At 48.7% G+C, this 27733-nt stretch overlaps 1 protein-coding gene across 1 annotated transcript in view; it reads right to left on the minus strand.

Moving 5' to 3' along the window:
- LOC147100252 (transmembrane protease serine 2-like) overlaps window positions 1–27733 on the minus strand; it is a 95945-nt gene that overhangs the window by 56944 nt on the left and 11268 nt on the right. The window contains exon 2 of the mRNA XM_085967755.1: window positions 1160–1397. Within this exon, the coding sequence (XP_085823881.1) occupies window positions 1160–1397 (238 nt within the window). The remainder of the gene's footprint in view (window positions 1–1159; window positions 1398–27733) is intronic.

The following is a 27733-nucleotide window of genomic DNA, read 5'->3' on the forward strand; positions in this document are numbered from 1 at the left end:
TCATAAACACACATGCACACACTCACATACACACGCACACACTCATAAACACACAGGCACATACATATCCACACACACAAACACTCATTCACACTCGCACACAAACACTCATATACACAAACTCATCCACTATCAGGCATACACATATTCACACATATATGAACTCATAATCAGGAACACACTTACATTTGTGCACTCGTATATGCACACAATCACTCATACGCATACATGCATTCACATACACTCACGTGCACACACTCGCATACAGATGCACATTCAGTCATGGACACGCAAACACTCACATACAGGAGAACACATTCGCGTAGAGACATGCAACCACACACAAAGATTAGCATACTCACACACACACACTCTCACACACACACAGTCACAGTCACACACACAGTCACACTCACACAGTCACACACACACAGTCACACTCACACAGTCACACACACAGTCACACACGCACACACAGTCACACACACAGTCACACTCACACACAGTCACACACACACTCACACACACACAGTCACACACATGCACAGTCACACTCACACACATAGTCTCACACACACACAGTCACTCACACACACATACACACAGTCACACACACAGTCTCACACACAGTCTCACACACAGTCACACACACAGTCACACACACACAGCCTCACACACAGTCACACAGTCATACACATGCACAGTCACACTCACACACATAGTCTCACACACACAATCACACACACACACGCACACAGTCACACTCACACACCCACACAGTCTCACACACACACACACACACACCCTCACACACAGTCACACACACGCACAGTCACACACATGCACAGTCACACTCACACACATAGTCTCACACACACACAGTCACACACACTCACACACTCACAAGCACCCACACCACCCACACAGACAAACGTACACCAATGTTCCCTGTGAGCTGCGCTTTGTTCTGCGCGGCCTGTTTCTTTTAGTGCGCGGTCCCTTTAAATTTCCGCACCTACGCGGTGATTACAATGGAGAAGCCGGTGAGCGGCCTGTGCGGGATCTTTCCCATTACTGTGCTTAGAGGAAACATTGACGTACACACCCACACACACACAGACTACCGTACTCACGCAGAGGCCGATACGAAATAACCTACCATTACTCTGGGTGATTTGAGTTGGAGGACGCGTTGGGCCTGGAGCAGGAATGTAATACGGTTGGTACTGTCCCGGCCCTGCGCTGGGGTACGGGTGAGCCGGATACTGTCCAACGCTGGAGTACGGCGGGGGGCGGTCTCCTCCTGTGTTGGGATAAGGTGGCTGCGGGTAGTGTCCTTGTGTGCTGCTGTTTGCAGATGGCTGAATGTGCTCTGGCACATAATTTTCATAAATATTCTGAAATGAAAGAAAGGGATTCAACTTTTTAAAAAATATATATTTTTCACTGCCTTCCTACCATCCCCCAGTCTGTGCGAGAGGGATGTGCTGCCCGTATGTGGTGCCTGACATGAATCAACTGCGGGTGGCGCTGTCCAGGGAGAGTATAAATACTCGGGCACGGGCCCAGCTTGCGCAGGACATTCTTAACAGGAACTAGTGAAGGACACAACTAGATCTCCATGTTGTAAAACAGTTGATTAAAGCCTTGTTTAACGCTTAGACCAAGTGCCTTGTAGTTCTCTTACATCAGTGCCCATCGCAATGGTATCTCACACAGCTACAACTTATTGCCCTTTGTAAGGCGTTGATGCTTGGACATAGCCGGGAACGTTTGGGCTGAAAACTCCCCTGCTTTAACCAGCCTGATGAAGAGATGACAAAAACCCTCAAGGAGAAGGTAGCCAAGGCTAGGATACAAAGCCCAGGCCTCTGACTGAGAGGCCAATGATCTAGCTACAAGACCCCAGGGCTACAGTGCTTCTCGGGCCTGTGAACTAGGCCTCAACATCCTAACACTGCTCAAAAAAAAAAACGACTCTTTAAAATCTCCGCCCAAATTGCTCACAATTTTTTGAGGTGAATGGGATGAATGCACATATCTCCCCAAAGGCATACACAATCATGCCGGGTGTTCGCATCAATGGAAACAGAACCTCCAGCAAGAAAAGAGAGAATAATCAATATCCCAATTATGGGGAGTTTCCGAATTCAAAGATTGGAGACCGTTCTGCCAATCTCTCTGGCCTAAGCCCCTTCAAATGGAGCAAAATCTGCTGCCAGATTAAAGTCGTCTTCTTTCGTATGGTGACGTAATAAAACTCACTACACACTTGGTTTGAGTATAAAGCAAGGCTTTAATCAACTTGTTTCAGAACATGGAAGTCTAGTTGTACTTCACTAGTTCCTTGTCTTACAAAATGTCCCTGGCAAGCTGGGGCCGACGCCCGAGTATTTATACTCCTTGGACGGCGCCACCAGCTGGCCGTCCAGCGTTATTTCATAAGTAGTTTCTTGATGATGAGATTTATAACATATGGTAGTAGCAAAAAAAAAACCCGAATCAGATGTCAATATCTAAGACAGATATCCAGGCCAAAGCTTCAGGTGTAACAGCGGGGATATCTTGTAGGCTGCCTGCGAATTTCCTCTGAGGGCAGCGCTCAATAGATTGGGAAAAGGGGACGTGCAACGAGACCTGGGTGTCCTTGTGCACCAGTCGCTGAAGGTAAGCATGCAGGTGCAGCAGGCGGTTAAGAAGGCAAATGGTATGTTGGCCTTCGCAGCGAGAGGGTTCGAGTACAGGAACAAGGATGTCTTGCTGCAGTTGTACAGGGTCTTGGTGAGACCACACCTTGAGTATTATGTGCAGTTTTGGTCGCCTTATCTGAGGAAGGATGTTCTTGCCATGGAGAGAGTGCAGCGAAGATTCACCAGACTGATACCTGGGATGGCAGGAATGACGTATGAGGAGAGATTGGGTCGATTGGGCTTATACTTGCTGGAGTTCAGAAGAATGAGAGGGGATCTCATTGAAACTTATAAAATTCTAACAGGACTGGACAGACTAGATGCAGAAAAGATGTTCCTGATGGCGTGGGAGTCCAGAACCATTGGTCACAGTCTAAGGATAAGGGGTAAGCCATTTAGGACAGAGATGAGGAGGAATTTCTTCACCCAGAGAGTGGTGAACCTGTGGAATTCTCTACCACAGAAGGCAGTTGAGGCCAATTCATTAAATATATTCAAGAAGGAGTTGGATATATTTCTTAAGGCTAAAGGGATCAAGGGATATGGGGAGAAGGCAGGGACAGGGTACTGAATTTGGATGATCAGCCATGATCGCATTGAATGGCGGAGCAGGCTCAAGGGGCCGAATAGCCGACTCCTGCTCCTGTCTTCTATGTTTCTATGTTTCTGTGTTTCTGCGTTTTCTATGTGCTCCAGGGTCTGATTAGGAGCTCCACAGTCGCATGATGGGGATGCTTTATTCTTCCATCTATGGAGAAGGTGGCAGCATCTACCATGACCATTTCTGAGGCGGTTGCTGGTTGGCCACTGTTTGCGAGGAAGGTTTGATCCTACAGGTTGTACGGTGGGCTCCTTGATAAGGAATCCATTTGGGATGTCCAGATTAGAGTCCAAACTTCTTCCATTATCCAGAAACAGAAAATGCCATGACACAATTCTGGGCCTGGTTTGAAGCAGTAAAGTAAAGACCTCACCAAACCTGACACCAAAACCACTCCTTTGGACCCACATGAGAAAATTGAAATGCTAATGTGCCAACGCACTCTTGGCTCTCCGCCCACCTTGCAACCTCTGTAAACTTGAGCTCATCCAAAACTCTGCTGCCCCGTGCCCCAACTTGCACCCAGTCCCGTTCACCCATCACCCCCTGTGCTCACTGCCCCGTGCCCTAACTCACACCCAGTCCCGTTCACCCATCACCCCCTGTGCTCACTGCCTGTGCCCTAACTCGCACCCAGTCCCGTTCACCCATCACCCCCTGTGCTCACTGCCCCGTGTCCTAACTCGCACCCAGTCCCGTTCACCCATTGCCCCCTGTGCTCACTGCCCCGTGCCCCAACTCGCACCCAGTCCCGTTCACCCATCACCCCCTGTGCTCACTGCCTGTGCCCTAACTCGCACCCAGTCCCGTTCACCCATTACCCACTGTGCTCACTGCCCCGTGTCCTAACTCGCACCCAGTCCCGTTCACCCATTGCCCCCTGTGCTCACTGCCCCGTGCCCCAACTCGCACCCAGTCCCGTTCACCCATCACCCCCTGTGCTCACTGCCTGTGCCCTAACTCGCACCCAGTCCCATTCACCCATCACCCCCTGTGCTCACTGCCCCGTGCCCCAACTCGCACCCAGTCCCGTTCACCCATCACCCCCTGTGCTCACTGCCCCGTGCCCCAACTCGCACCCAGTCCCGTTCACCCATCACCCCCTGTGCTCACTGCCCCGTGCCCTAACTCGCACCCAGTCCCATTCACCCATCACCCCCTGTGCTCACTGCCCCGTGTCCTAACTCACACCCAGTCCCGTTCACCCATCACCCCCTGTGCTCACTGCCCCGTGTCCTAACTCGCACCCAGTCCCGTTCACCCATCACCCCCTGTGCTCACTGCCCCGTGTCCTAACTCGCACCCAGTCCCGTTCACCCATCACCCCCTGTGCTCACTGCCCCGTGTCCTAACTCACACCCAGTCCCGTTGACCCATCACCCCCTGTGCTCACTGCCCCGTGTCCTAACTCACACCCAGTCCCGTTCACCCCTCACCCCCTGTGCTCACTGTCCCGTGTCCGAACTCGCACCCAGTCCCGTTCACCCATCACCCCCTGTGCTCACTGCCCCGTGTCCTAACTCACACCCAGACCCGTTCACCCCTCACCCCCTGTGCTCACTGCCCCGTGTCCGAACTCGCACCCAGTCCCGTTCACCCATCACCCCCTGTGCTCACTGCCCCGTGTCTTAACTCTCACCCAGTCCCGTTCACCCATCACCCCCTGTGCTCACTGCCCTGTGCCCCAACTCGCACCCAGTCCCGTTCACCCATCACCCCCTGTGCTCACTGCCCCGTGCCCCAACTCGCACCCAGTCCCGTTCACCCATCGCCCCCTGTGCTCACTGCCTGTGCCCCAACTCGCACCCAGTCCCGTTCACCCATCACCCCCTGTGCTCACTGCCCCGTGCCCCAACTCGCACCCAGTCCCGTTCACCCATCACCCCCTGTGCTCACTGCCCCGTGTCCTAACTCGCACCCAGTCCCGTTCACCCATCACCCCCTGTGCTCACTGCCCCATGTCCTAACTCGCACCCAGTCCCGTTCACCCATCACCCCCTGTGCTCACTGCCCCGTGTCCTAACTCACACCCAGTCCCGTTCACCCATCACCCCCTGTGCTCGCTGCCCCGTGTCCTAACTCACACCCAGTCCCGTTCACCCATCACCCCTGTGCTCACTGCCCCGTGTCCTAACTCACACCCAGCCCCATTCACCCATCACCCCCTGTGCTCACTGCCCCGTGTCCTAACTCGCACCCAGTCCCGTTCACCCATCACCCCCTGTGCTCGCTGCCTGTGCCCTAACTCGCACCCAGTCCCGTTCACCCATCACCCCCTGTGCTCACTGCCCCGTGCCCCAACTCGCACCCAGTCCCGTTCACCCATCACCCCCTGTGCTCGCTGCCTGTGCCCCAACTCGCACCCAGTCCCGTTCACCCATCACCCCCTGTGCTCACTGCCCCGTGTCCTAACTCGCACCCAGTCCCGTTCACCCATCACCCCCTGTGCTCACTGCCCCGTGTCCTAACTCACACCCAGTCCCGTTCACCCATCACCCCCTGTGCTCGCTGCCTGTGCCCTAACTCGCACCCAGTCCCGTTCACCCATCACCCCCTGTGCTCACTGCCCCGTGTCCTAACTCGCACCCAGTCCCGTTCACCCATCACCCCCTGTGCTCACTGCCCCATGTCCTAACTCGCACCCAGTCCCGTTCACCCATCACCCCCTGTGCTCACTGCCCCGTGTCCTAACTCGCACCCAGTCCCGTTCACCCATCACCCCCTGTGCTCGCTGCCCCGTGTCCTAACTCACACCCAGTCCCGTTCACCCATCACCCCCTGTGCACACTGCCCCGTGTCCTAACTCACACCCAGTCCCGTTCACCCATCACCCCCTGTGCTCACTGCCCCATGTCCTAACTCACACCCAGCCCCATTCACCCATCACCCCCTGTGCTCACTGCCCCGTGTCCTAACTCGCACCCAGTCCCGTTCACCCATCACCCCCTGTGCTCACTGCCCCGTGTCCTAACTCACACCCAGTCCCGTTCACCCATCACCCCCTGTGCTCGCTGCCTGTGCCCTAACTCGCACCCAGTCCCGTTCACCCATCACCCCCTGTGCTCACTGCCCCGTGCCCCAACTCGCACCCAGTCCCGTTCACCCATCACCCCCTGTGCTCGCTGCCTGTGCCCCAACTCGCACCCAGTCCCGTTCACCCATCACCCCCTGTGCTCACTGCCCTGTGCCCCAACTCGCACCCAGTCCCGTTCACCCATCACCCCCTGTGCTCACTGCCCCGTGTCCTAACTCGCACCCAGTCCCGTTCACCCATCACCCCCTGTGCTCACTGCCCCGTGTCCTAACTCACACCCAGTCCCGTTCACCCATCACCCCCTGTGCTCACTGCCCCGTGTCCTAACTCACACCCAGTCCCGTTCACCCATCACCCCCTGTGCTCACTGCCCCATGTCCTAACTCACACCCAGTCCCGTTCACCCATCACCCCCTGTGCTCACTGCCCCGTGTCCTAACTCGCACCCAGTCCCGTTCACCCATCACCCCCTGTGCTCACTGCCCCGTGCCCCAACTCGCACCCAGTCCCGTTCACCCATCACCCCCAGTGCTCGCTGCCTGTGCCCCAACTCGCACCCAGTCCCGTTCACCCATCACCCCCTGTGCTCACTGCCCCGTGCCCCAACTCGCACCCAGTCCCGTTCACCCATCACCCCCTGTGCTCGCAGATCTCTGCGCACCACCAATTCTGGCCTCTTGCGCATCCCCTGATTTCCATCGCTCCACCATTGGCGGCCGTGCCTTCAGCTGCCTGGGCCCTGAGCTCTGGAATTCCCTCCCTAAACCTCTCTCTCCTCCTTTAAGACACTCCTTAAAACCTACCCCATCCTAATATCTTCTTATGTGGTTCGGAGTCAAATTTAGTTTGATAACGCTCCCATGAAGCGCCTTGGGAGGTTTTACTAGGTTAAAGGCGCTGTATAAATGCAAGTTGTTGCTGTAATATAGCTCAGCGAGGGCCCCCACTGGCAGGAGCTAGGTGCTGCAGCTTTAGGTTATAAAGCAAATCAATTAATCACCCGCAGGCAATTGATCTCACAAAGTTCTTTAATAGCATCAGAGTTTTGTTGATGAAAAGATTGCTTGATGCAAATCAACACTCAGTTGCTACATACAAGGATTGAGAAATCCACAGATAACTGTAGGCACATTCTGGAAGCTAATTTTGAATTGTTTTGCATGTCAGGATGAGGGATGTTAATGGTGAGGAATAGGACATTGTTCAACATTAACTTCAAGTGCTCGCTGGTCAGGTACAGCATGGGTTACACACCGAAGAAAGGCTCCTCTAAACCCCAAACTTCAAAGGTCGTGCTTTTGTGCCAAGTCCCACTCCAGACACTTGAGCACATAATCCAGGCTGACACTCCCAGTGCAGTACTGAGGGAGCGCCACACAGTCGGCGGGGCAGTACTGAGGGAGCGCCGCACTGTTGGAGGGGCAGTACTGAGGGAGTGCCGCACTGTCGGAGAGGCAGTACTGAGGGAGCGCTGCACTGTCGGAGGGGCAGTACTGAGGGAGCGCTGCACTGTCGGAGGGGCAGTACTGAGGGAGCGCCGCACTGTTGGAGGGGCAGTACTAAGGGAGCGCCGCACTGTCAGAGGGGCAGTACTGAGGGAGCGCCGCACTGTCGGAGGGGCAGCACTGAGGGAGTGCTGCACTGTCAGAGGGGCAGTACTGAGGGAGCGCCGCACTGTCGGAGGGGCAGCACTGAGGGAGTGCTGCACTGTCAGAGGGGCAGTACTGAGGGAGCGCCGCACTGTCAGAGGGGCAGTACTGAGGGAGTGCCGCACCGTCAGAGGGGCAGTACTGAGGGAGCGCCGCACTGTCGAAGGGGCAGTGCTGAGGGAGTGCTGCGCTGTCGGAGGGGCAGTGCTGAGGGAGTGCTGTACTGTCGGAGGGGCAGTACTTAGGGAGCGCCGCACTGTCGGAGGGGCAGCACTGAGGGAGTGCTGCACTGTCAGAGGGGCAGTACTGAGGGAGCGCCGCACTGTCGGAGGGGCAGCACTGAGGGAGTGCTGCACTGTCAGAGGGGCAGTACTGAGGGAGCGCCGCACTGTCGGAGGGGCAGTACTGAGGGAGCGCTGCACTGTTGAAAGTGCCGTCTTGCAAATGAGACGTTAAACCGAGGCCCTGTCTACTCTCTAAGGTGGATCCCATGGCACTATTTCGAAGAAGAGCAGGGGAGTTCTCCCCGGTGTCCTGGCCAATATTTATCCCTCAACCAACATCACTAAAACAGACTAGCTGGCCATTATCGTATTGCTGTTTGTGGGAGCTTGCTGTGCGCAGATTGGCTGCCGTGTTTCCTACATTACAACAGTGACTGCACTTCAAAAAGTACTTCATTGGCTGTAAAGCACTTTGGGTCGTCCCATGGTAGTGTAAGGCGCTATAGAAATGCAGGTCATCCTCTGCTGGTTGGGGACTCTAGGACTGGGGGCATAGTCTAAAAATTAGAGCCAGACCTTTCAGGAGTGAAATTAGGAAACACTTCTACACACAAAGGGTGGTAGAAGTTTGGAACTCTCTTCTGCAAACGGCAATTGATGCTAGATGAATTATGAATTTTAAATCGGAGATCGATAGATTTTTGTTTACCAAAGGTAGTAAGGGATATGTGGCAAAGGCGGGTATGTGGAGTTCGGTCGCAGATTAGCCATGATCTCATTGAATGGCGGAACAGGCGCGAGGGGCTGAATGTTCTTCTGCTCCACTAATATGGCATTTGTCCACACTCCACTCCGCGCCTTTCTGAGCGAGTTTGATTATTTTGTCGGAAGTTGGAGCAACTCTGTGCTGTGGGTTGAGGTCATGTAGGACCCGGAAACCCAGCAGAGAGAGGAGGCTTTCATTCCGTCTATCTGGGCGGGATCTGAACTCAGGTCCCAGGGGTTCAAGACCTGTAATGCACTGCACCCTTGATTGGAATTTTGACAGAAAGGAAATGCTTTTGTTTACACAATATTGATATATCACAGAAATTGGCTACAGGATTTTATTTGACGTGATCACAGAGACATTGAGATTGGACACGGCAGGTGGGAAATTTCTGAGTTAGTCAACAGTTTGAGATCTGTAGGCCCAACGTCAATGAGAAAAAGACCAGGCAGTAAAGAATAAACATACTTTTCACAAAGAAAATCAACAAATGAACTACATGTAATTAACCCTCACCGACAGGTCCTAGACTGACACACTCACACCGACAGACCCTAAACAATCCCAGAGCACTGATTGAATAGCAGGGTAGTTCTCCCGATGTTCTGACCAATATTTCTCCCTCAAACAACACCTCCAGAAACAGATTAACTGGCCATTTATGTCATCGCTTTGCTGCATGATCTGACTGTGGGCAAATTAGCCACAATATTTGCCAAAATAACTTCAGAGTCTTCTAATAATTCCTAGTATGTGACTCACTGTGAGAAGTTATGCTAAACCTGTATCGAACCTTGGTTAGACCACACTTGGAGTACTGCGTGCAGTTCTGGTCGCCATATTATAAAAAGGATACAGAGGCACTGGAGAGGGTGCAGAGAAGATTTACAAGGATGATACCAGAAATGCGAGGGTACACATATCAGGAAAGGATGAACAGGCTGGGTCTCTTTTCCCTTGAAAAGCGAAGGCTGAGGGGTGACCTAATAGAGATCTTTAAAATTATGAAAGGTTTTGATAGAGTGGATACAGAGAGAATGTTTCCACTTGTGGGGAAGAGCATAACTAGAGGCCATCAATATAAGATAATCACCAAAAAATCCAATAGGGAATTCAGAAGAAACCTCTTTACCCAGAGAGTGGTGAGAATGTGGAACTCGCTGCCACAGGGAGTGGTCGAAGCGAATAGTAGAGATGCATTTAAGGGGAGGCTGGACAAACATATGAGGGAGAAGGGAATAGAGGGTTATGCTGATAGTTAGATGAGGAAAGACAGGAGGAGGCTCGAGTGGATTAAACGCCGGCATGGACTGGTTGAGCCGAATGGCCTGTTTCTGTGCTGTATATCCGATGTAGTTCTGTGTAAGGTTTGGTAAGGCACAAGGAAGTCAGAAGGCAGCTCTACAATCCAGCAAAGCTCCAGAGCAAGAGGAGGACGGGAAATGGATATGAATTCATCCGATGACGCAACTGTTACAGTGACTAGTCAACAATGCACAAGCAATGAAAGAGAAAAGAGCATTTAGGGGAGGCAGTAACATTAAGCAGCAAGGTAATGAAGTCATGCCTTAAATCTATGTCCACCTTACCCTCGAGCTACCATGGAAACCAGCAGCCTGGTTTAATTAACTGCAGTTAATACACATCTAATTAAATGCTAGGGGTCAGTGAGATTAAGTTGGAGTTTTCATAAAGGCAAATCCCAGGCCATGCTTTGTAAATCTATGTTTAGTGCCCGCAGGTGATTGGCTACAAACAGACACAAGTATAATATTCATCACACAAGCTGGAGGAACCCAATCAGGTGCACATTACACAGGCAGCATAGGTGACAGTGAGCACAGCACAATAGGAGTCCTGAGTGGCAGCCATGGCTCAGTGGGCAGCACTCTCGCCTCCTGAGGCCAGAAGGTTGTGGGTTCAAGTCCCACTCCAGGAACTTTGAGCACAATAATCCAGGCTGACACTCCCGGTGCAGTGCTGAAGGAGTGCTGCACTGTCAGAGGTGCTGTCGTTTGGATGAAATGATAAACCGAGGTCCCATCCGCTCTCTCTTTTGGACGTAAAAGATCCCGCGGCACTATTTCGAAGAAGGGCAGGGGAGCTCTCCAATATTTATCCTTCATCCAATACGTAAAAAAGATGATCTGGTCATTTATCACATTGCTGTTTGTGGGAGCTTGCTGTGCACAAATTGGCTGCTGCGTTTCCTACATTACAACAGTGCCCACACTTCAAAAAGTACTTCATTGGCTGTAAAGCATTTTGGGACGTCCGGTGGTCGTGAATGGTGCTATAGAAATGCAGGTTTTGCTCTTTAAAAATAAATAACACAAGCAATGGTAATGAGTAATGAATAAATATCATATGAGGGAGAAGGGAATAGCAGGTTACGCTGATAGAGTTAGATGAGGAAAGACGGGAGGAGGCTCGAGTGGATTAAACACCTGCATGGACTGGTTGGGCCGAATGGCCTGTTTCTGTGGCGGATATCCTATGTAACCCTGTATAAATGTCTCTCTCAGTTTTTGAACCATCTTATGGTTTAAAAAAAATCTTCACGAAGACACAAGATAATGCAGATATTACCCACGAATCCGTACAATGATCAGTGGTGTATTGATCGGCTTTGTGTTGTGTATCAGACACTTGCTGTAGCATATTGATCCATTCTATGTACATGAAAGGGAATGTCTGTCCAGGATAGGGTTGTCCAATACATCAGTCCCCAGCCACATGTGGCTAATTGGGATTCTAGATGTAGTTTTGAAAGAGTGGATACAGAGAGAATGTTTCCACTTGTGGGGAAGAGCAAAACTAGAGGCCATCAATATAAGATAGTCACCAAGAAATCAAAGAAGGAATTCAGAAGAAACTTTTTTACCCAGAGAGTGGTGAGAATGTGGAACTCGATACCACAGGGAGTGGTTGAAGCGAATAGTATAGATGCATTGAAGGGGAGGCTAGACAAGCATACGAGGGAGAAGGGAACAGAGGGTTACTCTGATAGATTTAGATGAGGAAAGACGGGAGGAGGCTCGAGTGGAGCATAAACGCCGGCATGGACTGGTGGGGCCGAATGGCCTGTTTCTGTGCCGTATATCCTCTGTAATACTATGGCTAATGGCATTTCTGATCAGTAAATTTAAAAAATGAGTAATTGACACTGTAGTTGCTCATGCGAGCTCAATACTCAAGCTCGCACGGAGTATGCAGGTGAAATTTAACCTTAAATAAACACGGGTGAAGTACATTTACCTGTATTGTGCCCAAGGCGTTTTTTTACTAAAATGAGTGCATGTAGCCAAAACGGGGTTGCAATAAACACACCTGTGGCTAGTCAGCGATTTCTATCTGATAACACTGGCCTAAGTAAGAGCTGGGAGGTGGGAGCCAGTTATTACAGGCTGGGCTTTGATGGTTGTTGCAACAAAGAACTGTTCTGGGTTAGAACTTATGGCAAGTTGGGTGTTTTTGTCAAGTTTCTAGAAAGAAACTGCTTATTGTAAATATCATTGCCCTGGGAGACTGGCAGTCATTTCAAATATTGCTCCTCATACTGTAGGGAACTCACACAAACATAAGAACATAAGAACAAAAGAAATAGGAGCAGGAGTCGGCCATTCGGCCCCTCGAGCCTGCTCTGCCATTCAATAAGATCATGGCTGATCTTCGACCTCAACTCCACTTTCCTGCACTATCCCCATATCCCTTGATTCCCTTAATATCCAAAAATCTATCGATCTCTGTCTTGAATATACTCAACGACTGAGCCTCCACAGCCCTCTGGGGTAGAGAATTCCAAAGTTTCACCACCCTCTGAGTGAAGAAATTTCTCCTCATCTCAGTCCTAAATGGCCGGCTCCTTATTCCGAGACTGTGACCCCTGGTTCTGGACTCCCCAGCCAGGGGAAACATCCTCCCTGCATCTACCCTGTCAAGCCCTGTAAGAATTGTATATGTTTCAATGAGATCAGCTCTCATTCTTCAAAACTCTAGAGAATATAGGCCTCGTCTACTCAATCTCTCCTCATAGGACAATCCCCCCATCCCAGGAACCAGCCTGGTGAACCTTCGCTGCACTCCCTCTATGGCAAGTATATCCTTCCTTAGGTAAGGAGACCAAAACTGTACACAATACTCCAGGTGTGGTCTCACCAGGGCCCTATATAATTGCAGTAAGATGTCTTTACTCTTATACTCAATGACGTAAGAAAACTACGAGGCACTTGGTCTGAGTATTAAACAAGGCTTTAATCAACTGTTTCACAACATGGAGGTCTAGTTGTGTCCTTCACTAGTTCCTGTTAAAGAATGTCCTGAGTAAGCTGGGCCCATGCCCGAGTATTTATACTCTCCCTGGACAGTGCCACCAGCAGGCCGCCCAGTACTTTTACATAGGTCATTTTCACATGCATGACAAGATTTATGTCACTCAAACCCTCTTGTAATAAAGGCCAACATACCATTTGCCTTCCTAATTGCTTGCTGTACCTGCATGTTAACTTTCAGTGATACATGTACAACACCCAAGTCTCTCTGAACAACAATATTTCCCAATCTCTCAACATTAAAAAAATACTCTGCTTTTTTATTTTTCCTACCAAAGTGGATAACTTCACATTTCTCCACATTATATTCCAATTGCCATGTTCTTGCCCACTCACTTAGCCTGTCTATATCCCCTTGAACCTCAAAAAGCTCTAACTGATTCATAAATCCGTGTTGACTCTGCCCAATCCTATTCTTATTTTCTAAGTGCCCTGTTACCACATCCTTAATAATAGATTCTAGCATTTTCCCTACTACTGATGTCAGGCTAACTGGTCTGTAGTTCCCCATTTTCTCTCTCCCTCCTTTCTTAAATAGTGGGATTACATTTGCTACCTTCCAATCCACGGGAACCATTCCAGAACCTATGGAATTTTGGAAAATGACAACCAATGCATCCACTATCTCTATAGCTACCTCTTTCAAAACCTTAGGATGTAGGCCATCAGGTCCTGGGGATTTATCGGCTTTCAGTCCCATTAATTTCTCCAGTACTATTTTTTTACTAATACTCATTTCTTTCAGTTCCTCATTCTCGCTAGACCTTTGGTTCTCCACTATTTCCAGGAAGTTTTTTGTGTCTTCTTCCGTGAAGACAGACACAAAGGGCTAGATTTTCGTGGAGCCGTCAGATGGGGTTTCAGGCGTGTGGGGGGGGGGGAAAGTCGCGAATTTGGGGGTCCCAACACCATCCCGCCCAAAACCCCGCCCCACGGAAGTTTCAGGGGTGGCGGGTACCTGCCCCGCACTGGGACCCGCCGAAACCAGGCGGGAAGGGACTAGTGCCAATTAACTGCCTGTTAACAGGTAGTTAACAGGCAGTTTTGAGCCTGATCCCTATTTTGAGGGGTTTCGTGTGGGATTCCCGACGGCTCCAAACCACGTCAGGTTAGAGCAGGTGGGCCGTCGGGTTGAAGGGGTTGGAGGGGTCGCGATGTTGGCACTCAGGTGAGTGATGGGTGCATGAGTGTAAAGGTAAGTGTGTTTGGTGTGTCTAAAGTGTGTAAAGAACTTTTACTTACCTGTACTTACCTTCACAGCCTTTCTTCCTGTAGCCGTCGGGAGCCCATCACTCAGCCGGTACTTAAAGCTGAACGGCTGCGATCTGTGAAAAGTGACAGCCTTCAGCTTTGAGTGCCGGTGAGAGTTCTAACTGAGTCTGTGCAGAATGACTCATGTCAGAACTCAGACTGTCAGTGTTTCACAGCTTCAAACAGCTGTCAAACACTGATATTTCACCTGTCAAGAATTCTTGGCAGATGAAATTTCAGTCTGTGATGTCACCTGTTGCCGGATGGCCCTTAATTGGCCTGCTGAGTCCGCTGGGCGGGCTCAACAAGGTCAATCAAGGGAAAATCGCGCGGATTGGCCGGACGTCGAAGTAGGCGGGTCAAAAACCCGAAAGGGGAAGTCCCGCCTTCTTCCCGACAGGCTCGGGAAAATCTACCCCAAAGTATTTGTTTAAAATCTCTGCTATTTCCTTATTCCCCATTATAACTTCTCCTGTCTCAGCCTGTAAGGGACCAACATTTACTTTTGCTAATCTTTTCCTTTTCACATACCTATAGAAGCTTTTACAGTCTGTTTTTATGTCTGTCACTAGTTTACTCTCATATTCTGTTTTCTCTTTCTTTATCAATTTCTTGGTCCTCCTTTACTGAATTCGAAAATCCTCCCAATTCTCAGGCTTACTACTCTTTTTGACAAAATGTGTCAGCAGTGGCTCAGTGGGTAGCACTCTCGCCTCTGAGTCGAAACCTGAGCACAAAAATCCAGGCTGACACTCCCAGTGCAGTACTGAGGGAGCGCTGCACTGCCAGAGGGGCAGTACTGAGGGAGCGCCGCACTGTCGGAGGGGCAGTACTGAGGGAGCGCCGCACTGTCGGAGGGGCAGTACTGAGGGAGCGCCGCACTGTCGGAGGGGCAGTACTGAGGGAGCGTCGCACTGTCGGAGGGTCAGTACTGAGGGAGCGCCGCACTGTCGGAGGGGCAGTACTGAGGGAGTGCCGCACTGTCGGAGGGGCAGTACTGAGGGAGTGCTACGCTGTCGGAGGGGCAGTACTGAGGGAGCACTGTACTGTCAGAGGGGCAGCACTGAGGGAGCGCTGCATTGTTGGAGGGCAGTACTGAGGGAGCGCTGCACTGTTGAAGGGGCAGTACTGAGGGAGTGCTGCACTGTCGGAGGGTCAGTACTGAGGGAGTGCTGCAGTGTCAGAGGGGCAGTACTGAGGGAGTGCTACACTGTCGGAGGGGCAGTACTGAGGGAGCGCTGCACTGTCGGAGGGTCAGTACTGAGGGAGTGCTGCACTGTCAGAGGTGCTGTTTTTCAGATGAGATGTTAAACCAAACCCCGTCTGACCTGTCAGGTAAGAGATCCCATTTTTAAGAAGGGATGGGGGAGTTCTCCCCGGTGTCCTGGGGCCAATATTTATCCCTCAACCAACATCACTAAAAACTGATTATCTGGTCATTATCACGATGCTGTTTGTGGGAGCTTACTGTGCATAAATTGGCAGGATTAAGACACTTCAAAAGAACGTCATTGGCTGTAAAAGGCTTTGGGACGTCCTGAGGTCGTGAAAGGTGCAATATAAATGGAAGGCCTTTTTTTTCATTTACAGAAACGGTCACTATAAAGACACTAGGAATGATTAGTTTTCTTTCTGCCCCCACCCCCCCCCCCACCAGCCCCACCGTGCTTGCCTGTTTTAGGGGCGCAAAGCAGAACAAAAGTTGACCCGTTACCCTGGGGCTGCACCGTGTTAGCACCTCTGGTCTCCAGTCAGGATAGGGCTGCTCTGTCACACCTCAAACAGATGTTAGTATTTAAATTATTATATATGTGAGGTCGTTGAGTCATATTCCCCCGAGAGTGAGGGCTTCTTCCACTTCAGGTGGTTGCAGATCAGGTGTAGGCTGTGAAATAAAGAATAGATTTGCCTTTCTAATCTAGGCTTTATTAACTTAAAAATCCTGTAGCACATCTTTCAACACCCAGTCCCAACTAAAGGCTGGAAAGAACTGAATTTAAGATGGCCACCACAAATCACATGACATCAACTACCAATGAGATTACAGCATATATCCCAAGGCAGGAAACAAACAACCAATCACAATACTTCTTACTAAACATAAAGAATAATCACCACATTCACCCCTCCTTTTAAAATATACTCCAACCTAAATAACCTTTACAATTTATAATTAATTATTTACAACTAAAACTATGTACAGACAAAATAAAACTATTCAACATGACACAATACTAAGTGAGCAACAACAAATAGTAACATTGCACATAAGTATTAAGTATCTCTCAACTAAAACAATATAATATAATATTTCAACAATTTTAAAACATTACTATCAATTTAAAAGTCCATTTTCAATCGGTCGACCGGATATCTTGTTCGTGTCGACCTTCTTAACCTTGGTGAAATTCCTTGCCCTCCCACACCAGGAGACACAAAAGTATCTTCTGCAGGAAGGCTATCCATATCCCGATTTTCAACGGTTTCCGGATTAGAAATCCCATCAGGAGGTAAACTGGGACGGTCATGAACATCCATCGAGGGCTGACTAATAGAAGTATAATTATCTGCAGTCGGATTGGAAATATTCGTAGTATCTGTAACAGCATCCACATTATCTGAATCATGACTATTGTTAATATCCTCAGAAGAGGGCTGGCCACCACAAGGAGCCAAGTCTTTAATTGAAATGGTACTTTCTTTCCCATCTTGGAATCGAATATGAGCATATTGGGAATTTGCCTCCAACAGCTCCACCTCCTCCACTAAAGGATCATATTTTGACAATCTAACATGGTGTCGAAGCAGCACAGATCCCTGCATAGTAAGCCATGAAGGTACCGAATATCCTGTAGTAGATCTCCGCGGATAGTTAAAGAGCCTTTCATGGGGGGTCACATTAGTAGCCGTTGAAAGCAATGATCTAATGGAATGCAGGGCATCAGGCAGTACCATTTCCCACTGTGTATTCTTAAGGTTCCGGGATGTCAAAGCCAACATAACTGCCTTCCAGATCACCCCATTGTATTGTTCGCACTGTCCATTACCCTGGGGATTATACGGGGTAGTTCTGCTAGTAGAAATTACCCGACTCTGAAGGTATTCCTTCAACTGGGAAGACATAAAAGAACTTCCCTGATCCGAATGGATATACGCAGGCATCCCAAAGATGACAAAAAGTTGAGTCAGACATTTGATAACTGTAGCAGCTGATACATCTGCGCAAGGAAAAGCAAAAGGGAACCTTGAAAACTCATCCACAACTGTAAATATATATCGGTTTTGAGTAGTTGAAGGAAGAGGCCCCTTAAAATCGACGCTCAAACGTTCAAAAGGAGAAGTAGCCTTTATAAGATGAGCTCGTTGAGGCTTAAAGAAATTCGGTTTACACCGAGCACAGATAGAACATGATGAAGTCATCCGCTTGACGTCTTCAACTGAAAAGGGCAAATTCTTACTGCGTACAAAGTGTATCATCCTCGTAACCCCAGGATGGCATAAGGCATTGTGAAGATTAATAAGCGTATCTCCGTGAATCACAGAACAATAAGCCCTCGACAGCGCATCAGCAGCAACATTATCCTTCCCCGGACGATAAACTATATCAAAATGGTAACATGCCAACTCAATCCTCCACCTCATTATTTTATCATTCTTAATCTTTCCAAAATGTTTGACATCAAACATAAAGGACACAGACTTTTGATCAGTTACCAACGTAAAATGTCACCCCGATAAATAATGTCTCCATTTACGCAGTGCTTCTACTATTGCATGTACGCCTCTTTCTCTATTGAAGAATGCCTTTTTTCACTATTGTTCAAGGTATGTGAGAAAAAGGCCACAGGTCTTCCATTTTGGTTCAGAGTAGCCCCAATTGCAAAATCAGAAGCGTCCATCTCAATCACAAAAGGAACCTGCTCACCAATAGAATGCACAACTGCTCCAAGGATATCCTTTTTAAAATTATCAAAACACGTCCTGGCCTCCCATGATAGAGGATATGTCGTAACCCGAATAAGAGGCCGGATCTTCTGTGAAAAATTTGCAATCCAATTAGAATAGTAAGAAAACAGTCCAACAACTCGTTGCAAAGCCTTAGAATTAGTAGGACAAGGTAAATCAATCAATGGTCGCAGACGTTCTGGGTCTGGTTTAATCTTGTTTCCCGAGATAATGTACCCCAGTAGATTTACCTCAGTGGTCGAAAAGGTACACTTCTCTTTATTGAAAGTTAAACCAACTTTTTCCGCAGCTTGAAGGAATCTTTCTAAATTAGAATCATGCTCCATCCTTGATTTGCCACACACCGTGATGCCATCTAAGTATGAAAAGGTGTCAGAGAGAGAGTTATCACTTATAAAAGCATCCATTGCCCGTTGAAAACAAGCAACACCATTAGTAACACCAAATGGTATTCGGCAAAACTGATACAGCTTTCCACCAGCCTCAAAGGCCGTATATGGTTGATCCTTCTTAACAATAGGAATCTGATGATAAGCACTCTTTAGGTCAATAGTGCTAAAAACCTTATACTGAGATACTTTATTGATAAGCTCATCAATCTTAGGCAAAGGGTACGCATCTAATTGAGTATACCTATTAATAGTTTGGGAATAGTCTATCACCATTCGTTTCTTATGTCTCTCGTTAGTCGTGACAACTACCTGTGCCCGCCAAGGCGAACAACTAGGTTCAATGATTCCTTCCAATAAGAGACGTTGAACTTCAGAATTAATAAATTCTCTATCCTGACTGCTATACCTTCTTGACTTGGTAGCAATTGGCTTACAATCCGGCATCAAATTGGAAAAAAGTGATAATGGAGAAATGGATAAAGAGGTTAATCCACAAATAGATAAAGGTGGCTTAGTCCCTCCAAATGAAAGACTGAGAGACTCGTGTAACTGAAGCACATCATGACCAATCAAAATATCCGCACAGAGATTAGGCAAAACAGATAGGCATATATCAGTATACGTATTACCTAGAAGAATCAATTTCACAAGGCAACAACCAGCTACTTGTGAAGTGAGAGTTGTCTGAGCCATACACACCTGATAGGAAACAGGCGAAATTTTCAAATGCTTCTCCTTTGCAAACTGAAGACTTATAAAACTCTCGGTACTGCCCGTATCTATAAGGGCCTTCACTTCCAACCCATTAACTTGGGCCGTAACTATAGCTTTGTTTAGGCCATGAGCAAATGCAGCAGAAATTGATGCAATAAACGCCCTATCTAAAGGCTGAATAGTCACAGAGGAGGTAATTGAACCTGATGATTTACACACACGTGCGTAATGACCTCTCTTGCCGCATTTACTACACACAGCCTCCCGAGCAGGACACTTCAGACGAGGGTGCCGGACGTTCCCACAAAAATAACACTTCTGAATCCTAGAGGCAACAGCCGCTGAAGTAGAAACTGTTTCAGAATCTAGTAAACCACTCCTATTAAGTCCACATAATTCCTTTTCATCCGGAACTGCCGAAACCACAGTCACAGGCCGATTAAAAAGAGCATAAGAATCCGAACTTCTCTGAGCCACATCCAATGTAGAAGCTTGCTCAAAAGCACTCTTAAGATCCAAAGTCTTATTTTCTAACAACCGCTGACGAATTGATCTAGACAGTAATCCATTAATAAAAGCATCCCGTACCGATTCTTCCTTATATTCTTCAGCCGTCATGGCCTTATAATTACAGTTAACACTAAGGCACCGAAGTGCTTGTAAATAAGTATCCAAAGATTCTCCCACCTGCTGCCTACGGGCAGATAGAAGGTGACGTGCAAATACCTCATTCTTTGGTTTAACAAAAATCTTTTCCAATGTAGAAATAGCCACTTCGTAAGTTTTACAGTCCAAAATATACTTATACACATCCGGAGCAATGTAGTTGATCAGCATATTCAGCTTATTTAGAGATTCTTGATCCAACACGCCCAAAAAGTTTTTAAATGTACAATACCAGTGTTTCCATTTATCATCCACTCCTGCAGAATTAGGGTCAACATTGAATCATTCTGGTTGAAGATATCGCTCCATTCTGACATAAAGTTAATAAATTGAAATAAAGAATAGATTTGCCTTTCTAATCTAGGCTTTATTAACTTAAAAATCCTGTAGCACATCTTTCAACACCCAGTCCCAACTAAAGGCTGGAAAGAAATGAATTTAAGATGGCCACCACAAATCACATGACATCAACTACCAATGAGATTACAGCATATATCCCAAGGCAGGAAACAAACAACCAATCACAATACTTCTTACTAAACATAAAGAATAATCACCACAGGCTGTCGGCCATTTAAATAGCTCACGGAGTTTCACTGTGCTGTTTCATAGGCCGACACGCTTAAAGGGACAGGCCGCAAGTTGGTCACAAAGGCACTAATCCAGTTTTTGAACTGGGGTGAACTCCCCTGCTTTTCTTCCAATAGTGCAATGGGATCTTCTGCATTCACCTGAGAGAGCAGTCGGGGCCCTCCTGTTAACAATTGGGAGGCTTGCTGTACTGTGGATAGAACTTAAGGAGACTTGGATAGTTCTTAGATCCGACCATGCTCTTTAGCAGAGTGGGCTTCCACTTGACATTCCCTTCTCCTGGTGCCATTTGGAAGAGGGAGGGGGCTCCTACCTTCAGTGCGGTACTGAGGGAGTGCTGCACTGTCAGAGGTGCCCACCTTCAGATCAGCCATTAAACCAAGGCCCCGTCTGCTCTCTCGGGTGGACGTAAAATATCCCACAGCCACTTTTGGAAGCAGAGCAGGGGAGTTCTCCCCGGTGTCCTGGGGCCAATATTTATCCCTCAACCAACATCACCAAAACTGATTAACTGATCATTTATCGCATTGATGTTTGTGGGAGCTTGCTGTGCGCAAATTGGCGGCCGCGTTTCCTACATTTTGACACTTCAGAAGCACTTCGCCGGTTGTAGAGCACCTGTGGTTGTGAAAGGTGCTATATAAATGCAAGTTCTTTCTTTCTATTCAACCTGGAGCTGAACTTCTGACCTATTATCTTCTCCATCACAAAGAACGCCTACTCCCACCTCCCTAATCTCCCACCTCCCTAATCTCCCACCTCCCTAACATCTCCCACCTCCCTAACATCTCCCACCTCCAACATCTCCCACCTCCCTAAAATCTCCCACCTCCCTAATCTCCCACCTCCCTAACATCTCCCACCTCCCTAACATCTCCCACCTCCCTAACACCTCCCACCTCACTAACATCTCCCACCTCCCTAATCTCCCACCTCCCTAACATCTCCCACCTGCCCAATCTCCCACCTCCCTAACATCTCCCACCTCCCTAACACCTCCCACCTCACTAACATCTCCCACCTCCCTAACACCTCCCACCTCACTAACATCTCCCACCTCCCTAATCTCCCACCTGCCTAATCTCCCACCTCCCTAATATCTCCCACCTCCCTAACATCTCCCACCTCCCTAATCTCCCACCTCCCTAACATCTCCCACCTGCCCAATCTCCCACCTCCCTAACACCTCCCACCTCCCTAATCTCCCACCTCCCTAATCTCCCACCTCCCTAACATCTCCCACCTGCCTAATCTCCCACCTCCCTAACACCTCCCACCTCCCTAATCTCCCACCTCCCTAATCTCCCACCTCCCTAACATCTCCCACCTGCCTAATCTCCCACCTCCCTAATCTCCCGCCTCCCTAACACCACCCACCTCCCTAACATCTCCCACCTCCCTAACACCTCCCACCTCACTAACATCTCCCACCTCCCTAACACCACCCACCTCCCTAACATCTCCCACCTCCCTAACATTTCCCACCTGCCCAATCTCCCACCTCCCTAATCTCCCACCTCCCTAACATCTCCCACCTGCCCAATCTCCCACCTCCCTAACACCACCCACCTCCCTAACATCTCCCACCTCCCTAACACCTCCCACCTCCCTAATCTCCCACCTCCCTAACACCTCCCACCTCCCTAACACCTCCCACCTCCGCCACTACCTCAGCCCATCAGTTGCTGAAACCCTGATCTGTACCTTTACCGTCTCCATCCATGATTCTTCCAATGATCTCCTGGACACCTCCTGTCCTCCACCCTCTGCAAACTTAAGCCCAGCCAAAACTCTGCTTCCTGTATTCTATCCTGCACTAAGAAAGGACTTGCATTTATATAGCACCTTTCATGACCTCCGAATGTCTCAAAGCGCTTTACAGCCAATGAAGTACTTTTGAAGTGTAGTCACTGTTGTAATGTAGGAAACGTGGCAGAAAATTTGCGCGCAGCAAGCTCCCACAAGCTGCTATGTGATATTGACCAGATAATCAATTTTTTAGTGATGTTGGTTGAGGGATAAACATTGGCCAGGACAATGGGGAGAACTCCCCTGCTCTTCTTTGAATAGTGCTGTGGGATATTTTACATCCATCTTAGAGGGCAGGCGGGGCCTCGGTTTAACATCTCATCCCAAAGACGGCGCCTCCGACAGCGCAGCGGAGGCTCCCTCAGATACTGGCACTGAGAGTGTCAGCCTGGATTATGTGCTCAATTCACAGGAGTGGGACTGTGAACCCACAACCTTCTGACTCAGAGGGTGAGAAGTGCTACCGACTGAGCCAAACTGACAGAGCGAGCAGATAAACCCGCAATGGCCAACGGTGACAGAAGATGGAAGGACTTGTTCCTTCACTGGACCTTCGTATCTCCTGTCCCAAGCTTCTCGCTCAGCTACCAAGCAGGAATGATGCCCAAACAGGACGTGTGGAACCAGTTGAGATCCTAATGGGCAACAATGGCCTTTACAGTTCGTTAGTTTTGTTAGTTCATGTATAAAGTTTCCAAAAATGTTACAGTATGCAGAAACTCCGAATGGTTGACATTTGACCAGAGTTACAAGGCTCCCAGGGGATAATGAACTTGGCAACACCAACATCAAACAAAACACCCAGAACACTGACAAACAATTCATAACCGTACAAGTGTTCTTGAACCTATGACCTATGGAGTTTACACGAGCTCTGACTGCAGCAATGAACCAACACTAGCCATTGTCTTCTGTTGCAATGCAATCGGACACACCTTTCTCTGAGTTAACGTACAAATATATTAGCAACATACTTGCCGTGTCACAGCTTGTCTTTGTATAAACACACCTTGGGTGTGAGTAGGGTTGCCAAATGCCAATCATAAGAACATAGGAAATAGGAGCAGGAGTCGGCCATTCGGCCCCTCGAGCCTGTTCCGCCATTCGATAAGATCATGGCTGATCTGATCTTGGCCACAACTCCACTTTCCCGCTCTCTCCCAATACCCCTTGACTCCCCGTAGCTCAAATATCGGTCTATCTCCGCCTTGAATATATTCACTGACTCCGCCTCCACAGCTCTCTGGGGTAGAGAATTCCAAAGATTCACGACCCTCTGAGAAAAGAAATTCATCCTCATCCCGTTTAAAATGGGCGACCCCTTAACCTGAAACTATGCCCCCCTAGTTCTAGATTCCCCCACGAGGGGAAACATCCTCTCAGCAACTACCCGGTCGAGCACCCCTCAGAATCTTATGGGGGAAAAATTCGGTTGCTTTGCACCTCCCGTTAATGCCCTGAGACGGCGCTAACAGGGTGCAAAGCAACTAGCGCCCGCGAAATTCAGCGGGAGGTTAGCGGCGGCGGTAACCGAGAGCGCCCCATAGTGCTGCACCACCGGCGATGACATCATCACCATGCATAGCGCCCCGCTCGCGATCTTCGGTAGCGCCCCCTGACTTACCGCCGGACGCTATGTCCAACGGGGTCAGGGGGACCTACCTGTGGCCGGGGCAGCACTATTTAAAGGGGAGGTGCTGGGCGGCCATTTTTGTTGCTAGCCGCCTGCCAGCACCTGCCCGCTTTGCCCTCCCCGACCTCCTGTGAAGCACCCCCCGCGGAGTGCCGGCTGCGCTCCGTGAGCCCGGCACTTCTCTTGAGTGCCGAGCTCTTTTGCCGGCACTCCGATCCCTGGTAGAAACATAGAAACATAGAAGATAGGAGCAGGAGTAGGCCATTCGGCCCCTTGAGCCTGCTCCGCCATTTAATGAGATCATGGCTGATCATCCAAATTCAGTACCCTGTCCCTGCTTTCTCCCCATATCCCTTGATCCCTTTAGCCTTAAGAAATATATCCAACTCCTTCTTGAATATATTTAATGAATTAGCCTCCACCGCCTTCTGTGGTAGAGAGTTCCACAGGTTCACCACTCTCTGGGTGAAGAAATTCCTCCTCATCTCAGTCCTAAATGGCTTACCCCTTATCCTTAGACTTTGTCCCCTGGTTCTGGACTCCCCGACCATCGGGAATATCCTTCCTGCATCTAGTCTGTCCAGTCCTGTCAGAATTTTATACGTTTCAATGAGATCACCTCTCATTCTTCTAAACTCCAGCGAGTACAAGCCCAATTGACCCAATCTCTCCTCATACGCCATTCCTGCCATCCCAGGTATCAGCCTGGTGAATCTTCGCTGAACTCCTTCCATGGCAAGAACATCCTTCCTCAGATAAGGCGACCAAAACTGCACACAATACTCAAGATGTGGTCTCACCAAGGCCCTGTATAACTGCAGCAAGACATCCTTGTTCCTGTACTCAAACTCTCTCGCTACGAAGGCCAACATATGGGTTATGGGGTTATGGGGATAGGGCTTGGGTGGGATGGCTGTCGGTGTAGGGACCGGGTGCTAGGGTTTGGATGATCAGCCATGATCTCGTTGAATGGCGGAGCAGGCTCGAAGGGCCGAATGGCCTACTCCTGCTCCTATCTTCTATGTTTCTATGTTTCTATACCATTTGCCTTCTTAACCGCCTGCTGCACCTGCATGCTTACCTTCAGCGACTGGTGCACAAGGACACCCAGGCCTCGTTGCACTTCCCCTTCTCCCAATCTATTGCCATTTAGATAATAATCTGCCTTCCTGTTTTTGCCACCAAAGTGGACAACCTCACATTTATCCACATTATATTGCATCTGCCATGTTTCTGCCCAATCACCCAACATGTCCAAATCATCCTGGAGTTTCTCAACATCCTCCTCACAGCACACACGCCCACCCAGTTTTGTGTTGTCTGCAAATTTGGAGATATTACATCTAGTTCCCTTGTCTAGATCATTAATATATATTGTGAATAGCTGGGGTCCAAGGACCGATCCCTGCGGTACCCCACTAGTCACTGCCTGCCACTCGGAAAAGGACCCGTTTATTCCAACTCTTTGCTTTCTGTCTGCCAACCAGTTCTCTATCCAAGTCAATACCTTGCCCCCAATCCCATGTGCCTTAACTTTACACGCTAATCTCTTATGCGGGACCTTATCGAAGGCCTTCTGAAAGTCCAGATACACCACATCCACTGGTTCTCCCTTATCTATTTTACCAGTTACATCCTCAAAAAATTCCAGTAGATTAGTCAAGCACAATTTACCTTTTGTAAATCCATGTTGACTTTGTCCGATCCTGTCACTGTTTTTCAAGTGCTCTGCTATTACATCTTTTATAATGGACTCTAGCATTTTCCCCACTACCGATGTCAGGCTTACCGGTCTGTAATTCCCTGTTTTCTCTCTACCACCTTCTTTGAATAGTGGGGTAACATTAGCTGCCCTCCAATCCATGGGTACTGTTCCAGATTCCATCGAATGTTGGAAGATGATCAGCAATGCATCTACTATTTCTAGGGCCACTTTCTTAAGTACCCTAGGATATAGATTATCAGGCCCTGGGATTTATCGGCCTTCAATCCCATCAATTTCCCTAACACCATTTCCCTACAAATACTGATTTCTTTCAGTTCCTCCCTTTCATCAGACCCTATGTTCCCCGGCATCTCTGGGAGGTTATTTGTGTCCTCCTTTGTGAAGACAGAACAAAAATATGTATTTAGTTGGTCTGCCATTTCTTTGTTCCCCTTTATAAATTCCCCTGATTCTGACTGCAAGGGACCTACGCTTGACTTCACCAATCGTTTTCTCTTCACATATCTATAAAAGCTTTTACAGTCAATTTTTATGTTCCCTGCAAGCTTACTCTCATATTCTATTTTCCCCTTCTTAATTAATCCCTTTGTCCTCCTTTGTTGAATCCTAAATTGCTCCCAATCCTCAGGATTATTGCTTTTTCTGGCCAATTTATATGTCCTCTCCTTGGATCTTATGCTATCCCTAATTTCCCTTGTTAGCCACGGTTGAGTCACCTTTTTTGTTTTATTTTTGTGCCAAACTGGGATGAACATTTTCTGTAGTTCATCCATGCGGTCTTTGAATGTTTGCCATTGCCTATCCACCGCCAACCCTTTGAGTGACATTCCCCAATCAAACGTACCCAACTCGCGCCTCAGACCATCGTAGTTTCCTTTATTTAAATTTAGGACCCTAGTCTCTGAGTCAACTACTTCATTCTCCATCTTAATGAAGAATTTGTTCATATTATGATCGCTCCGACCCAAGGGGCCTCGTACAACAAGATTGCTAATTAATCCTTTCTCGTTACATAATACCCAGTCTAAGATGGCCTGATCTCTGATTGGTTCCTCGACAAATTGGACCCAGCTGGGCCCCGGGTCGCGCTGCGCTAGGCCCCTCCCCTTTAAGAAGTGGAGGAAGGCCTGCAGTACCGCGGCACGTAGCGCCGCGATATTCCCTTGCAGTGCCCCAAGAGGGAAGTGGGGCGCTTCCAGTAGCGCCCACCACTAAATTTTGGCTGCGGGGGCGCTAATTTTTTTTGGGCGCTACTGAAGTTAGCATCCCAAAGGGGGCGCGACTCAATTTTCCCCCCATTTTGTTTCAATAAGATCACCTCTCATTCTTCTAAACTCCAATGAGTATAGGCCCAATCTGCTCAACCTTTCTTCATAAGACAACCCTTTCATCTCCGGAATCAACCTCGTGAACCTTCTCTGAACTGCCTCCAATGCGAGTATATCCCTCCTTAAATCCTGCCAGATTGTCCTGGAGTCTCCAAAGAATTAAAGATAATCTCCAGGACACGGCTGCCAGCAAAATCATAAGGGCGTTAAAAAAAAGAATGTTTGACTGACAGTCTTTATAGGAAGGGACATAGGAACAGGAGGAGGCCATTCAGCCCCTCGAGCCTATTCTGCCATTCAATGAGATCATGGCTGATCTGTGAACTCAACTCCATATACCTGCCTTTGCCCCATATCCC

Source organism: Somniosus microcephalus, chromosome 26, assembly GCF_052327205.1.
Source record: "Somniosus microcephalus isolate GS21.2 chromosome 26, FLI_Smic_1.0, whole genome shotgun sequence".
NCBI classification, from domain to species: Eukaryota; Metazoa; Chordata; class Chondrichthyes; order Squaliformes; family Somniosidae; genus Somniosus; species Somniosus microcephalus.